Source organism: Petromyzon marinus, chromosome 39, assembly GCF_048934315.1.
Source record: "Petromyzon marinus isolate PM22_M1 ecotype Great Lakes invasive population chromosome 39, UKy_Petmar_22M1.pri1.0, whole genome shotgun sequence".
Classification (NCBI taxonomy): domain Eukaryota; kingdom Metazoa; phylum Chordata; class Hyperoartia; order Petromyzontiformes; family Petromyzontidae; genus Petromyzon; species Petromyzon marinus.
In genome coordinates this window covers 8,235,977-8,253,839 of record NC_133705.1, presented here as the reverse complement: position 1 = coordinate 8,253,839, position 17,863 = coordinate 8,235,977, and the positions used below count along the sequence as shown (strand labels likewise).

Below are 17,863 nucleotides of genomic sequence, written 5' to 3'. Positions count from 1 at the left end.
AGACAAAAAAAGAAGCCACAGGCTACAAATGTATATTTTTAAGGTAATAAAAAGCATAGAATCAAATATGTGCACGAGGCAGCAGCTTGGCTTTAGTGCTGCAGATGCAGCCACAGGCCAACTAGTTGTGTTTATTACTGCAATTGCACAATGTCACCTTAAAAAAAAAAACAAATTGCAAAAACATGGATTTTTATCTTTCTGCAGTAAAGGAAACGTTAAGTCATTTGCGTTTATAAGACGGTGCTTTTTAGCCATTGCCTATGGAAATGTGGCAGAGTGGTAGCAATCTACCCACGAAATTGAAATGTGGGCTGCAGAGAAAGCATTTTTCATCGACCTCACAAAAAATGAAAATGCCTACAGAGCCACAAGAGCTCACAATGGGCTTTTCTTGCTTCTGTCACGGCCACAATCCCACTGGGGAAATTAGGGGAAAGCCACCCGCAGCAGACCCCCGCAGCAGAATTTTTTCCGATTGTACAAAACGGCAGCTTTCCGAATAAAATCTCAAATCTGATCGCAGCTCCTCCCAAGTGGACAACTAGGGACACAGCCACTTCAGAGGTCACGCAAGTGTGTCCAAATGTCCCACTCAACGCACCGACCTCAAAGGGTCGGCGCACGAGCGGGACGTGGACGGGAGAGAGTTAAAAAGCCTTCTGATTGCCTATTCGGTAAGCGAACTGTTATATATCGTAAAGTACTGTGTTCACCGAGTGACCGACTCAATGACTGCATTAAGGAATGACTCGTCAGGTCTGCAACTTGCTTGCCAAGTTGCCGTAGTCCATCGCGGTTAATGCGTTGCTGGTGACAGTTTCCGCCAACGATTTCCACAACAATTTTCAATAGATCGTGGCCTTAATGATGACTCGAATCAACTGGAAATCATCACATTGTGTGTAAACCAGGGTCCTTTTTTTCACCAGTGTCCTAAGTTTTTGTAAAGAGCTCAGCTGTTAGACAAGGTCAATGTACAAGGCATTATCACTACCATCATCATCATCCTCATCACTCCTATGTCTTCCATCCTGTAAGCTCAAGTCGCATTCACTTTTGAGTTCTTAGTGACCGTCTCGTTTCTGCAAGCCCCCTGCAAATCCAACCCCCCTGCCCCCACCCTCCAATTACGGCTTAACATTTTAAGGGACAAGGTCAAAAGTCAGCGCACAATGTGTTGTCAAGACATCTGTTTAACTCAACTGACAAAAAGGAAAACTCGGGGTTACAGACTTGCATGTCATTCGCCGGCGCTGCCGCCACCACGACCGATTTCCAGTGTAATCACAGTGCGTTAGGAAATCCCACGATACACCACTGTTTCATGGCGTCTGCTGTACCGCGACCTCTACAGTTTTCCACAACAAAGAAATCCGACGTTATTTTTTAAAAGCTGTCGCGAACCACGAATTAACGTTGTACGAGGACAGCCGACGGCATGCCGGACATTAAGATTTTTCGAACATTTTTGGATTGAGTTGTGGGGCTTCCCAATAATTTCCACGTGCGCCACCCACCGACGGATCGACCGACCGTCACCAAACTTGATTGCACTTCACGGATGTCGTCGACATTAGTTCAGAACAGACAGCTCGAAACCTTCAAAGTGCACTTCTGTAACGCCGCTTCAAACACCACATCAGATGGGCTGACATAACAGATCATTATCCTTAGCTTTGTCTACAATACACTGTGCGCTCATCGTTATTTTCGGGGAGTGGGGGTGGGGGGGGAGGAGGGGGGCCCAATAAAAAAATAGGGACGGGAAAAAAAATCGAGACAGACCACAGTCGTGCCTTGAAGTCTCATCGCGCGCGCGACACACACACACATAAACGCGTGCTCAGCTTCTCAGAAGCATCATTAGATAGCGCACATTCCTTCCTCCGTTTGCGCGCACATTTCTCTCCGTTTCGTCTTCGGGAGGACGAGGAGGAGCGTTGCCTCCCCACACATGCAAAATAGGCACTCGCTTTCGCACCGTTTTACAGGTTCGCTTAAAAAAAAAAAACACAAACGACGATTTAAAAAACAAAAGAAAAAACGCAAAAAAATCAACGGCAGGTGGATTCCTAAAACGCGAACCCACCCGACGCGATCCACGACGACGACCCCGGCAGGTCGAGCGCGCCTGTTCCCCCCCCCCCCACCTCCCGCGCTCACAAACGCTAGCGTGGCTTTCTTCCTCCTCCCTCGTCGGTGTAAAAACGACGAAGACGACACTCGTCCAAGGCGCCGCCAAAGGTTTCATGAATCCCAAGTCAATTCGGTCCCAGCCCCGGATATCCTGGCGCAAAGAAAGACGCCACACGGTGCCCCCCACCCCCCCCCCCCCAAGACCCATGAACAAAATCCGGCACGCGAGTCCCATGGCTTCGGTTCCAACAGGCCGTGTTTTGAGGGCCCCTTCTAAGCGTACGACATCTAAGAAGAGGGGGAAAAACCCATGAAGCTGCATGGAGAACGGGTGGCGTAAAAGTGGCAGGTGGGAGCAACGTTGGTGTTTGCATCCCCAAACCCATCGGGACTTTTTTTTTATTATTTTTAGCACCAGGATTTTGTTAAGTCCTTGTCTGCAGGATGCTGAGGAGCCAAGGAGCAAGGGGGTAAAGGATGGCGGCTCAAGAGCTGGCGGTGAAAACGATCCACCCCTCCCCACCACTCTAACGAGTAGCAGACCAATGTCAATAGTGTCGCACGGTCTCCATCCGAACCATTTTACAAAAAAGTTTAGCGTTTAATTTTATTTTAATGTGAGAGGGAACTTCTGCCTCAAGAATGTTAAGTATCGTAATTGGGTTTTAACACCCCATATATACACCAACGCACACGTTCGCTGCGTGGCGTGGGTCCGTCTGATAGCGTGTAAAAACGAACAAAGGCAACAGAACGCCGACTCCATTACAAGGGCAACGGGTGCAATTGTTGACAAAATAATTGCGGGGCAAACATACTGCTCAACTGTTCCACAAAATCAGAACCAACTTGCAGCAGCATCGGATGAAATGACGCAACGAACTTTTTAAAGAAATAGTGGACCGATATGACTTCCGGCCCACGGGCCATAGGCTGTTCACCCCTGGTGTACACCAAAGCAGTCCTTTCAATTTAATTCTATCTTTAGCTCGTTCCCGTGACACAACGCAACAAATTCGCGCAAACAGCGCCGACGATCAAACACGCATCGTGCCAACCTCGTCCCTGCCCAGCCGTAACCCTGGCGCATTCACGTTCAACCCCGGCCCATGGACAAGGCGGCGGCTCTTCTAGTCCAGCCACGTGATGCGCAAACCGGATTCGCCAGGTGAGAGCACCAGCCCCGCCGCCCTGCAAGCACCCTCGTGGGCACCAAGGCCCTCCTCCGGGCTGCCTGAAAAACCCACGTGGTGGTTGGCGGCGTTGGTGGTGGTGGCTTCGCGGAACTTTCGTTCAGCTGCGCTCCCACCACTTACCCCACGTGACATTTTTGTCCATGGCGAGGCTTGTAACGGCATCTTAGAAAACAAAAATGAAAAACGGCAAAAATCTTTTTCACCAGGTTTTTTTTGTTTGTTGAAAAAACGGCGGCGACGGGCGGTGGCTTTCGTTTGTCCCTGCAGAACGCTTCCTCCAAATCCTTTTTTTTGTGTGCAGGGATTTATAAAAAATAAAATAAACAATGGACGTGCAGCAAACTTGCTTGAAATAGTCGAGAATGTTTTTTAACGATACTACAGAAATGAATCGTCGATGCAGGTGGGCGTCGTCATGTCGCTTTTGTCGATGATGACGTTGTAAAGAGGAGGCGTGGAGTCGCAGAGAGGGTAGAGGAGAGGAACAGCGGGATGGGGCGGGGGAAATTTATCGCCGTGTCTGTGCACTCACAAGCGTGCAACAATCACAGCAAAAACGCATTTCCCCGTTATTCACGAACTTCCTATCCGCGATTTTGGCTATCGCCGAATCTCTATCTGGAACCCTACACGACTGCTGCAATCGAGAGAGAAAAAAAGTAATGGGAGAAAGTGATGCGAGATAAAGCGGTGAGATTAAGCGATGACAAGAGTATTTCATGAGAGAAAATGATGAGAGATAAATCTAATGCATTTAATAGCTTATTCACAAATAACCAGGGAAGCACTGTATACAAGGTGTCAGCGCAGAGGAAAAATATACAAACTTGAGAAAGTAATAAACAATATCAATGGGAAATGTACGAATTGAAGATAAAAAAAATATGAAATGTCACGAGAGAGAGAACATAAAAAGTAGAGGAAACGAGAATGAAAACAATCGCATTTTTGATATGAAAATTTGAAAAAAAATGCAGGGTAGTTTTCTACTAATTTTTTTTACAATGTTTTCAAATTAATAAGTTAAACAGAGAAAATACGAATAACCGCCAAATGTGTAAAACTAAAGGGCACACAGATGACAAGAACCCTAGAGGGCGCCGCTGTAATCAGGGGTTCAAACCTGGGTTTTCAACCGACCGTGGTTTAAACCGGGTTCCACAAACTTCGTGAGTTGATGGTCAGCCCTGTAACCAATAGCTGCCAAATAAAACACATCACATGCAAATTGTGACGATCATTTTGGCAAATAAGCTTCAATCAGCGTGCATGGGAAAGTGCCCCCCCTCCTGGGTAGAAGTTAAATTAGCCACTCGAAGGATTTTTCAGATCTCTTCCGCAGCCCGTTCCCAGATAAGCTGAGCCCTAAAGGCAGCTCTGCCAGACTTCCAAACGGATTATTCATCCAATTACTTGATTCCAATAGCACTATTGGCAACATCAAGTAATCTATTCAACAACAACAAAAAATCGCATTAAAAATACAAACAAAAATTTCACCTAAAACACAAAAAAATATTAACCCTAAAGCTCGTCCAAATAAAATTAAATAGAATACATTTCTATTTGATGAAATGTTTCGTAACTCTGGGAGCAGTGAAGAGACACGGCGAGAGGGAAGGAGAGTTCAGTGGTACGTCAGTCTGAGAGGTGCAGAATTTGTTATTATTTTTCAACAACTCTGGAAAATGGAGACAAACGGAGGAGGGGGTTCAGTGGTACGTCAGTCCAGGAGCTGCTCTGATGGTCTTTTATGATTATTATAACAGTTTTTATTATAGTTATCTCACATCTCTGGTAATGGATAGAAACCAGGGGAGGGGAGGGAGGTGGGGAAGTGACCGGGAGGTACGGTTTTTGTGCTTTCTTTTCAGGACAGCTTTTTGTACGTGCATTGTCGCACACCAGCGTGTTGTTAAATGTTTCCTGCAGTAATGGTTATCTTCTGTTTTCTCGTAATTTACAGACTCAAATGATTGTTGCCTTTGGGCAAATGCCAATGAGTGTCCCCCATATTGTAAAGGTGAGTCCTCTTCATATACGAGGCTTCCAGAAACACTGATGTGCCAAAAAACGGTCTACGTTCTTCTCCATGTTTAAACGCTACCTATGGGAAGGGCCACATATCCTCAACTCTTTCAACTGGTGGTCTCGCGTAGTGGCCCTGGTAAGAATAGGGACATGGGGGGGGGGGGAGTTGGTGGTGTGCTGTGTCAATCTAGGGGGTGTCCAGTATTTTCTACCTTTAAATAGCAGCTCCGGCATTGTAGGAAGGTTTAGTGGTACCATCGGTCAGGTGGTAAGGTGGTGAGTTTTCTTATCAGCTCTGGTACTGAAGACAAGATGCATGAAAAGACACAGCGATAGTCGAGGCACAGGACAGGGAAGACACACGAGAGGGAGGGAGGGGGGCAGGAGGATCCGTGACTGGCGGTACGTCAGTCCGGGAGCGCTTTGATAGTGGTGGAGATACATGGCGGGGGGCGGGGGGGGGGAGACGTGTGCGAGGGGACACGGCGGGCTGGTGGATGTCAGTCCTGGAGAAGCGCTGAGTTTTGGCCGCAGCTCTCGATAGTGGTGGAGTTACACGGGGTGGAGGGCACGGCGCGAGGGCTGGTGGTACGTCAGTCCGGGAGGTGCTTGCGCGGGCTCCTGTGGGCTCGGCTCGAGCGGCGAATGTCGTGCTTGGCCTCCCGGCATGGCTGGCACACGAACACGTCCGGCACGTTGGACTTGCGGATCTTGGCGCAGTAGAGGTGCACCCAGGTACCGCACTCGCCGCACTCGATCATCGGCCGCCCGGCAAACGGCTTCATGCAGTAGCACGTGATGAGCTTCCACGACGCGTCGTCTGCTTTACGACGCCGGCGCCGTTGTTGGCAGTGGCGGCCCGGGGGGTTGAAGAGCCGGCGAGCGGGTGACCGGGTGGGAGGGAGAGCGGGCAGGCGATGAATCATGGCGGGTGGACGGCAAGGGGTCGTGCGGCGGATGAGCGGTGGTGGTGGTGGCGGCGGCGGCAGCGATGGGAGAGAATTGGGGAGAGGAGTGTGGGAGGGAAAAAAAGTAAATAAGATTAGTCATCACGCCAACGATGGTTACAGCTGAAGGTTTTTTCGGTTGTGCTGTTCATTGCTCGCCCAACTTCCCTTCGGGTTGTACCAGCACCACACCGCCCAACAGCCGCTTTCTCGTCACTCTTCTATCGGCCATTTCCACGGTCACCCTCCCACGAGCTTCGCGCCTTGTCCAAACTCCGCCAACGTCGAGAGCTCGTTCTACCCCTCCTCGACCACACCGAGTCGCCTACCGCCGCCGCATGACGACCACCCCCGCATCCGACTTTCCCCCGCACTACTCGTCCTTCCCGAAGACCCTCCCCCCCCACCCCGTCGTCATCCCTTACCCCACAGCCTCGCTACGTCCGAGAAAAGCGCGATATTCCCCATCATGCAGTTCTGCAGCCTGTCCTCCTACAACGCGGCGGCAAGTAGTTGTCTTCCTGACGAACGCCGCGTCACGGAAAGATCGCGTTATAATAATAAACGATGTAGATGTAGACTAAAGCACAGCCCACGATCACACGCGAGATGCATACGCAGTTCGAACAAAAACTGAGGCGCACGCGTGGGTGGCCATCGACAAGAATCCAGCAGCATCCCGCCTTGTGCGATGCTATGCCGAGGCAGCCGTACGACCGCTTATTCCTACCAGCGCAACGTAGTTTCCGTTCGCTCGATCGTGTTATATCCAATTCACATCGGCGTTATAAAAAAATTGTATCCCCCCCCCCCCCACCCCCAAAACATTAATCGTGCTGTATCCAATTCGTGTTGAGAAAACCACACACGTTTACAGGAGAACTGATGGTACCAGTAGTGCTGTCAGTCGCTGCCCCGCTTTTACATTACAGACCCTTGGCATTGCGTTCAGCAACGCTGATCAAAACAAACAGACCAGCCGACATCCCCGCCAGCCGAGAGAAATTCCCCATTATACGCCACCAAGTTCAAAGAGGCCGCGCTTTCCACATTTGTTTTGAGGCGGTCGATAGACTGGGGGTGGCTATGCGTAGAGGCGCTGGTCCTCTGCGTAACTGGGATTTAATGTTAATCCACTCAAGCACAGCAAGTTCCCTCCCCCCCCCCCCCACCCACCACAGGCGCCTGGAACACATTTTACTGAACATCTCTGAAATACTGGACGTGTGAAAAAGAGCTTTGTAGCTCAACGGATTGCTCCAGTATTAATAAATATTCTGATTCAGATTTTGTTCCTCGAAACGGGAACTGTGCCATAGCATGCACAGGTGCAAGGCTGTCTATGAATCCACTGCCGGACAAAATGGCCTGGCGCACGCACGTGCATGCACACGCACGCACGTGCATGCACACGCACGCACGTGCATGCACACGCACGCACGTGCATGCACACGCACAGACTCACTTTCACACACACACAACAATGACAAAGGCCCCCCCCCCCCCCCCCCCCGTATAGCCTAAACAGACTGTGGAGCAAGTGCTGTTAGCGAGCACCTATGAAGGCAGGCAGGGCACGCGAAGGGGGTGGGTGGCCAACACCACGCCCGGTCACCTTTGTCTCCCTCGTGGTGATGTTTACACACTGTACCAGTATCTCATTTGAGGTCGGGTCGACCTAGCCCACGGCCGGTTCAGATAATTGTCACCGGTGTTGGCCGTGAGCGGGAACCGAAGTCGGGTCGCCGGGTTCGTAGTGCAGCGCGCTAACCCACTGCGCTACCACTACCGCTCCCCCACACACACAAACACACGAATATTAAATTTCACAATCGTTTACCAATCCACTGCTGGATTTTGTTTTTCACAAACGGCCCCAGCACCTCGATTGCCGTCATTAATCAGCAACGCGAGCCCCACGGTCTTCCTCCTCGACGTGACACACACGGAGCCCTCTGTTCTTACCGGAGTCCACCATAATGTCTTCGTCGTCCTGGTCCCGGTAAGCCTTCACCTTCGACTTCTTGCCGCACGCCCTCAGCCCCGGCATTTTCCTCGCCAACGACGTCCTCGTTGTCGCCGCCTCTGTCCTCTTGGGCACCGCCCTCACCTCGTCGTAATCGACGTCGTCGAGATCGTCGTCGTCGTCGTCGTCAAAGTCCTCATCGTTCTCATCAAAGTCCTCGTCGCCGCCGTCTTCGTCGGCGTCCTCTCGTCTGGCGACTCGCGGCAGCCGGAGCCCGCAGGATCGCTCGCGCGCCAGGATGGCCTCGATCTCTCCGTCCGTGTCGAGTTCCGAGGTCGATTCGGCGCCAGCGCCTCCATCCCGGCCGGCGACGTCGCCCTCTTCGCCGGCATCGTCGTCAGCGACCGGCTCCGTTTTGATGGCCTGAGCCAGCGCGGCGGCCGCCGCCGACGCAAACGCTTTGGCCGCGGCCATCTTCTTCTCGTCCTTGGCCGCCGCCGCCGCCGCCGACGTCGTCTTTGCGGTTGCACTGGCGGCCGCCGCTTGTGCCGCCGCAGCTGCCGCCTTCAGCGTCTTCGCCTTCTCGGCCTTCTTCTTCTTCTTGCTCTTCTTGACCTTCTGCTTGACGGGCGACATGGACAGTCGCGCCTGCGACTTGTGCTTCTTGACCGCCGGGAAGTGGCGGGCATTGCTGCCGCTGCTGCTGTTGCTGCCATTGTTGTTGTTGCTTCCGCCGCCTCCCAAGCCTCCTCCTCCTCCACCTACACCGGCTCCTCCGCCCCCTCCTCCTCCATTGCGGTGGTTGTGATGGTGGTTGCGGTGGTTACGGTGGTGGCGGTGGTGGTTGCGATGATGGTGGTGCCTGCGGTGAGCAAGCGAGCCGTCCGCCTTCGCACGACGGACGCCATCGCCGCCCTTTCTGCCGCCGCTGGCCCCGTTGCTCGAGGGCTGCGTCGCGGGGGGCCCGGGGCCGTGCCCCTGGCCCTGCCCCTTGCCCACGGACAGCTTGGGCTTCTTGGGGGCGCTGCCCTCGTGGGTTTGGGGGCCGGGGGAGCGGGCCGACGTCCAGCTGTCCCCGTCCAGAGAGCTGTCCGTGGTGCTGACGCTCAGGGCCGCGTTCACGCTCCCACCCTGGGGAGAAAAAAAAAGGCGCCGCTCGTTCCCTCAGCCCACTCGCAAAGCCTCCCTTTCCAGGCGACGAGAACAAATGGCTCAGTTCCGTCGGTATCCTTTGTAAAGTCTCTCTTGTTCGTTATGCCCGTCTCAGAGGAAAGGTCTGTAATTTGTATCCTGTCCCATCTCGTCGTGTCATTTTTGTCCCGTCCATCTCGTTGCGTCTTTTTCATTCGTAATATCTGCATTGTTTGGAAAGTACATATTGTCTTCTGTTTGATATATATCTATATAGCCTGTCTCATTTGTTCTGTATAGTCCACGTCATTTATTCATCAGCCTAAAGCTACGTCATATAATTTGCATGCACAGTGCTTTGAAATACGTGTAAACAATTGATTCTTAAACACACACACACAATTCAACGAGACATATCACTGGCACAAGAATCGATGTTAAATTGCCGAATCATTGCATCACTGGCAGTCAATCGGGGAGGTGCTGGCAGATGCTCACTTCGTCGGGGTGTGGGATGTAGCCAGCGTAAGCCAACACAAACGTGCAGAACTGGTTGAAGTCCTCCACTGTGCGATGACGCTTGGTCATAATGGAAGTCTGCGAACAAGAACAAAAAGCGTAAACACAAATCGGCAAATGACTCCAGCTTCCAATCCATGTTTTTTTTTATCCGAGTGTCGTTTATTGTAAGACCACAGTACACAGAATATTCGCTTTGGGTTCTGATTTGGCAAAATAGCGGCCGGCGCTTGCTTTTTTTTTTATTTGTGTTCGACCAAACAGAAGTTTGAAAATAAAAGTCAAGCCGAAATTTTGGAACGTGGCCAGCATCAGCCCGCGGTTGAGGAAGGGAGTGCAAAGGGTGGAGTCATCAGTTGTGAGTTGGATCAAGTGGGCGGGGTCCCATGACTGGTTTCAGAGATCATCTGCCACTGATGTTAGCCGTGGCCCGGGAATCGAACTCGGGTAGCTTGTTTTTAAAGTGCAGCGGGATAATACACTTCGCCACGAACTCCACCCACTCCAAACCTATGGATATGGCCACAATATTAAACTCTTTCGCAAATCACCAGGTTTCCTAAAGAATGGAGGCCAGATATAAAATATTATTCCAGTGTCTGCTTTTGCACCAATTACATGTGCGATATAAAGTATTCCTACGCAAATTGGATTGCAAGATGGTAAGAATTTTGAAAATAAAGTTCCGAATCTCAATGCTCCATTTCATATTTTAATTGCCCAAATCATTATATTAAGTTTGCGAGCTTTCCAAGGCCCATGTTTAAGCTTTACATCTACACTGTCCGTAACGGCACTTCATTATCACCAGGAATGACAATTTAGTTATTATTCCTGAGGATGATGAAGATGATGACGACAATGATGACGATAACATGAAAACAGTCATAGCGACGATGAGACCGTCACTGCTGCTGTCCCGTACCTTGTAATAAGGAGCTTCGCATTACCACCAGCGGCTCAACTGCAAGTACTGTACTGTGACCTTTGCCTTTGGGGAGATATATGATGAACCCGCATGGACAGAATCAAAAATATAAATATATCGAATGGACACGTAATGGGACTGAAGATCCGTTTGGCCTTGAGATATTGCTGTGAATTAACAGGGGTGGCTATACAAACATTACCCTCCAGATTGCCTTAATCTCTTACATCACCTCCAACATAACTTACAAAATCACGTTAACATTTATTTATTCTATTCGGGTTATTTAATTAATTTAATATGATGTATAACTATTTCTACAAAAGTGTATTGAGATACATCGTGCACAGTAATTTACAGTGGCAAAATTGTTAACACACTGGATTTGCAATCCAGGGATCATTGATTCAATCTCAAGGCGCGGCGGTTGTAATAATGGTGAAAGTTTCTTAAATCTTCCCACCTCTGTCCATCCAGAAGTATACATTGGTTGAACCCGCAGAGTTAGTTGATCGGCAGGTCGCGCATGGTGGGGAAAAGTGTGGGTATTCCCACCCCCTTCCAAAAAGGGTCTGGCCGGCGTGGAACAGCGGACCAAAAATACCCTCTACACTGATGATCTAAGATCTCTCTGCGGTGGAGGCTCTCCTGCCAGCAGTGCTGTGCGCAAGCCATTGCAGGGCTGCACATTTACCATTCATGCATCTTATAATTAATATAGAATATGATTACAGCTATATTCTGTCATACGTTGAAAACAGCAAAGTGTTTTTTTTATTAAATTGAAAGTGCGATGCTCTACACATTAACAGCTCATTAAAATAAAACACGTTGCCAGGCTGTGATAATTTAAAGAACTGTAATGTAATGTTTTGTTATATTGCAGAACCAGAAAATTACAACATCTTGGGGAGGCCTTCATCCAGCAGTAGACTGATTATGGCTGCTGATAATGATGATGAATATACGATTTCAAATCCAATTTAATCTGATTTACAGCATCAGCACCACTGAGACTGCCATCACCAGATCAATTCAGCACCATCATTCTCTCAAACAAAACATACTTCACTATCATGAGATCTACCTCCATCTTAATCATCAGCACCATCACCACTGTAACCATGACGATCACAAGACCACCACCCTCTATCCCCATCTACAACACCACTACCAGATCGTGACCATCTCCTTCATCACCTTCACCACTGCCTGTGACCACCACCAACCCCTGGACATATATCCTATCGCCTCCACAATGAAAGGTAACACCAACCACGACCATTTGTATCATCACGACCACCATGACCACTACCTCCATTACCTCCACAACAGAATCTCCATGACTGCCTCCTCCTTGGCTATCACCATTGTCATCACAACTACCTCCACCAAATAATATCACCACAATAACCATCACATCCATTATCACCAATGCGAATACGCTGGTTCATAATCCTGGAACTCCCTAGTAAGCAGCATTGTGGGAAGGGGAAACTGAAACTAAACCAAACTTTTAATTTTACCAGGTAAAGCCCACTTGAGCTGGTTCGCTCTTTTTCAGAAGCAACCTGGCCACATATGACAACTCAACGAAGTAGCTTATCATGTGAAAATGTATAGCAGCCAAACACTCTAAACACATCTTGATTCTAAATGTGGAGGGAAAAACGGGAGTACCCGGAGAGAAATCCACGCGACCACTGGGAGAACATGAATACTCCAAGTGTACAGGCGTTAGGGTCAGGATGGAACCCACGACCTCCTATGTACCAGGCGAGGGGGCTAACACAGCAGTTCAAGGGGACGGCCCAGCACCACCACCTTCTCAGCACAACTCGGGATGGGAAACAAATGCTGGATTACTGTCGATGGCCACATCTCGAAGAAGAATAAAATAAAAATCGGTCATCCCCAATATTGTAACCACAACTTCCAATATAGTCAGCGCAATTTTCAACTCTCATCGATCAACTACCGCAACTTACACCACTGCCACCTCCACACCTCCGATTAGCACGGTTGGCTACATATGGTGCAAGAGAAGTTCAACATACATACAATCACCATTACATCCATAGTCGTCACCAACACCACTAACTTGACCACTTTTAACACCGCCCACAAATTTCCCCTTATCGCCACCTCGATGACAACGGTAACCTTCATATCACCCAACTCATCCGACACCAACACCAGAATAGCTGTCACATGCATTTCATCTACCATGGCCACCACCTTCATCAATTCCATCTTTTCCACGAACACAATAGCTATTCCATCCTTATCACCACCAACACATTCATTATCTTAATTACCAACCACCAATTTAACCATCACCACTAAGATTCATTATCACCTCCCATCAACACCACGTTGACACCCCTAACCACCTCGATCACCTCTATCACCACTACAATAACCATGACATTCTCGTCAACATCACCACCGTTACTACATCAATCATCTTCACTACCAACATCAAGCCTTCCATCATCACAAATGATAATCTCCACCATTATTACGAACAACACATACCACCACCATATAATTATAACAACCAACACATCCATTACCACTACCTCCAAACACCACGGCCTTCATCCCCACCACCTGCATTACAAACACCACCAATCTGATGACCACCTTCATCATAAAAGACGAAGATCCCCCATATAGCCTGAACAGACTGTTGGAGCAAGTGCTGTTAGCGAGCACCTATGAAGGCTGGCATGACTCACGAGGGGGTGGGTGGTCAACACCACGCCCAGCCGCCTTTGTCTCCCCAGTGGTGATATTTTACACACCAGGTACTCATTTGAGGGTGAGTTAACCTAAGGGAGGCCCAGGACCGGTTCAGATAATCATCACTGCTGTTGGCCGTGTGCGAGAATCGAACCCGGATCGCTGGGTTCATAGCGCAGTGCACTAACCGCTAGACACAACCTTCGTCACTAATACTTTCAACACATACATGTATTACCATCACCATCTTGACCACCATTAACATGACTCCCTCCATCATTAACGTTACGACGACTACCTTCATCGCCAACACCTCCACCACCTCAATGACCACCATCTCCATCAGAACCACGACTTACTTTACCACCATGACCACTAATCCCATCATTAACACCTCCATCAGCAATTACACCACCACCACGACCAGAACCTCTATCACCACCACCACATCCATCACCACCATGACATTTAGCTCCATTAACCATCACTCGCTACATCACCACCATTAATTCCATCACCATTATCAACCACCTCTGTCACCACCACCGCCATCTACATCACTATCTCTCCTTCATCACCATGGTCAATGTTATCGCCACCATGATTACCACCACTACCTCCATCATCACCACCATCACTGCCTTCATCACCATGACCTCCAACGCCATCGCCACTGTGACCATCATCAACTACCAACCTCATCACCGTAATGACCACCACTACTACCACCACCACCACCTCCTCCACTTTGATTTTTACCACTATGTCTCCCGCTTCCACCATCATGACCACCACCACCACCAACCTCCACTATCGCCATCATCACCACCATCATCACTCACCGCCACATCACCGCTACCACCATCACCGCACAACCAAAGAACTTTTCAGACAACTCGCACACCAATATCTTTCATGCATTCGTTTTCAATCCGACATCCCAATAAACCGAGGCGTTAACGGAGTTGCCGATGGTGGTGGTTGGTGGCGGTGAGGAAGTAGTTCTGGATCCAACACGAACACCACCACTAACCACCATGAATCCACTGCTGGATGAAGAAGGCCTCACCAAATCCGCCCTTACCGCTCGCACAGTTCTACTACGACGCGCAACAACGACAGTCCCGTCAGTCGCCAAAGCACCTTTAACTACCCAACCCACCCCGACTGAATACCGAGGAGAAACAAACAAACAAAACAACAAAAACAGAATACTCCGCAACACTCACCTCGCCGTCCATGGCAGAACATGTGTCCGATCCTGCAAGAGACACGGAGAGAGTAGGAGACGGGACGGGGAAGTGGAGAGAGAGAGAGAAACGCGCAGTGAGACACCAGGGAGCTCGATCGCCATGCCCTGCCTCAAACCAGACCCCAACGGGGCCCGGGGGTCGAGACTACTCCGGGCTCGCTCACCCCCCCCCACACACCGACACCGACCCCGGACTCCACCACCCCCCCCGGGGGGCTGAGGCGACTTTCCCCGGGCGGGCCGCCTCAGGCGAGGCCGAGGTCGCGGTCCCCCCCCCCCCCAGTCAGGGCCGCGCGGGTGACGATTCGGAATGGAGTCGCGCAAACGGCGACTCGGGATTTCTGTTGTTGTTGTTATTGTTGTTGTTTTATCTCGCACGGGCAGAAGAGAGGCGGCGACTTGTCTCTCTCGCGTCGCATTTAGCCGCCCTGTCGGGTACGGCGGCGGCGGCGGCGGTAGGAGGAGGAGGCGAGGGGACACGAGAGGCGGCGGAGAGACGCGGGGAGGAGAGAGGGGAGAGACGCGGGGAGGAGAAGCGCCACCCACGGTGTATGGTGGACCGCGGCTAAGGAGACGAAATCAAAAGGTCGGGGTCCCCTGAGGAGCCTGGACATAGCGGTCTGAACCCCCGTCTCTATGAGTCGAGACCCTTGGTAGCCAGCACCCCTCCTCCTCCTCCTTCCCGGATCCTTAGGATGGGCCAGGTCTAGCAGCCGCGAGCTCCGAGAACCTGCTGCTGCTGTTGCTGCTGCTGTACATGGTGGAAGGGGGAGGGATGTCTGGTCGTCGAGGTCGAGGGGAGCAGATAAAGGAGCCGAGAAGAGCCAGGACCACCACCACCACCCCCCCCCCAATCCACCCCGCACCGACAGCCAGGAGGCCGCGGCTTCCCGAGAGGTCCGCGGGCCGCCGCTGGGAATCCTCGGCGGCGACTGCCGCCACGCGCCGTGCAAGCGACGGGTCCCCGTGAGCCCGAGATGCCCCTCGCAGTCGAGACCTCCACCACCAACACCACCACCACCACCCCACCACTACCCCACCACCACTACCACCACCCCACCACTACCACCCACACCACCACCACCACCAACACCCCCCAACACCACCACCACCACCCCACCACCACCACCCACACCACCACCACCGAGAACCAGGACCGAGGATCCCACCCCAAGAGCCAGAAGCGATCGTCGACCACCGTGAGCCGCGGCCTACGAAACAGCGAACACGGCGGCGGCGGCAGCGGCGGCGTGGGGGTCCACGAGCCGGGAGCCATGATGAGCCTGGAACCCAATCCCGGCTACAGAGTGCCTGCGATTACCGAGAAGCCAGGAGGCATACGTAGAAGGCTGAGCCGAGGGGATTACACACCTACACCCCCTTCCCCTTCGTCCCCTTTGACAGCCGGAATCCCGAGAGCCACCGACGTTGTTGTCGAACCCTACCCAAGTCGGGATCGCCCGAGACACGAGACGCAGCAGCCAAGGGGGGGTGGTGGGGGTGGTTGCGGCGCCCACTTCGGCGAGCCGGAACCCCGCGAGTCGACCCCCCCCCCACCACCTCACCCCTCTCTCTGTGGGACTTGACGACGGCTCACACACAGATAGACACGCGAGAGAGGCGGAGGGAAGGATCGAGAGAGGGGAACGCACCGGAGGAGAAGCCCGAAGACATGCTGATGATGGCCGCGAGCTGCGAGTCCGGGGTGCGGCGAGGTCTCGGGGAGGAGGCCGCGCGGCGAGCGGATCGGAGCGCGGCGGAGGGGACGGAGCTGACGGTCTCCCCCGCCTCCTGCTCCGCCTCCTCCAGATCCCCCTCCTCCTCTCTCCTCCAGCCACTCTCCCTCCGTGTGCACTCCTCACCGCTTCGCTCTTCCTCAAGCTCCTCCTCTCCTCCAGCTCCTCCTCTAGCTCCTCCTCTCCTCCTTCAGCTCCTCCTCTCCTCCTCCAGCTCCTCCTCTCCTCCTCCAGCTCCTCCTCTCTCCTCCAGCTCCTCCTCTCCTCCTTCAGCTCCTCCTCTCTCCTTCAGCTCCTCCTCTCCTCCTTCAGCTCCTCCTCTCCTCCTCCAGCTCCTCCTCTCTCCTTCAGCTCCTCCTCTCTCCTCCAGCTCCTCCTTCAGCTCCTCCAGCTCCTCTCTCCTTCAGCTCCTCCTCTCCTCCTCCAGCTCCTCCTCTCTCCTCCAGCTCCTCCTTCAGCTCCTCCTCTCTCCTCCAGCTCCTCCTCTCCTCCTTCAGCTCCTCCTCTCCTCCTTCAGCTCCTCCTCTCCTCCTCCAGCTCCTCCTCTCCTCCTCCAGCTCCTCCTCTCTCCTCCAGCTCCTCCTCTCCTCCTTCAGCTCCTCCTCTCTCCTTCAGCTCCTCCTCTCTCCTTCAGCTCCTACTCTCTCCTCCAGCTCCTCCTCTCCTCCTTCAGCTCCTCCTCTCCTCCTTCAGCTCCTCCTCTCTCCTCCAGGTCCTCCTCTCTCCTTCAGCTCCTCCTCTCTCCTTCAGCTCCTCTCTCCTTCAGCTCCTCCTCTCTCCTTCAGCTCCTCCTCTCCTCCTTCAGCTCCTCCTCGCCTCCTCCAGCTCCTCCTCTCTCCTTCAGCTACTCCTCTCCTCCTTCAGCTCCTCCTCCAGCTCCTGTCCTCTCCTCCAGCTCCTCCTCTCCTCCTCTCTCCTTCAGCTCCTCCTCTCCTCCTCCAGCTCCTCCTCGCCTCCTCCAGCTCCTCCTCTCCTCCTTCAGCTCCTCTCTCCTTCAGCTCATCCTCTCTCCTCCAGCTCCTCCTCTCTCCTTCAGCTCCTCCTCTCCTCCTTCAGCTCCTCCTCTCTCCTCCAGCTCCTCCTCTCTCCTTCAGCTCCTCCTCTCTCCTTCAGCTCCTCCTCTCCTCCTTCAGCTCCTCCTCTCCTCCTTCAGCTCCTCCTCTCTCCTCCAGCTCCTCCTCTCTCCTTCAGCTCCTCCTCTCCTCCTTCAGCTCCTCCTCTCTCCTTCAGCTCCTCCTCTCCTTCTTCAGCTCCTTCAGCTCCTCCTCCAGCT

At 52.1% G+C, this 17,863-nt stretch overlaps 1 protein-coding gene across 2 annotated transcripts; it reads right to left on the bottom strand.

Annotated features, from left to right (window-relative positions):
* Positions 1–70: 70 nt before the first annotated feature.
* Positions 71–16,933, bottom strand: LOC116950503 (uncharacterized). Of its 2 annotated transcripts, none has more exons than XM_032968327.2 (5): positions 16,507–16,933; positions 14,832–14,863; positions 9,909–10,007; positions 8,279–9,410; positions 71–6,186 (listed from the first exon to the last, which is right to left on the bottom strand). In XM_032968327.2, exons 1-5 carry the CDS (start codon positions 16,526–16,528, stop codon positions 5,960–5,962), a joined length of 1,512 nt encoding a protein of 503 aa, XP_032824218.1. In that variant the 5' UTR covers positions 16,529–16,933; the 3' UTR covers positions 71–5,959. The 2 variants fall into 2 exon arrangements, with proteins under 2 accessions (XP_032824218.1, XP_075929012.1); XM_076072897.1 differs by having other exon boundaries at positions 71–6,189; positions 16,507–16,931.
* Between the last annotated feature and the right edge of the window lie 930 nt (positions 16,934–17,863).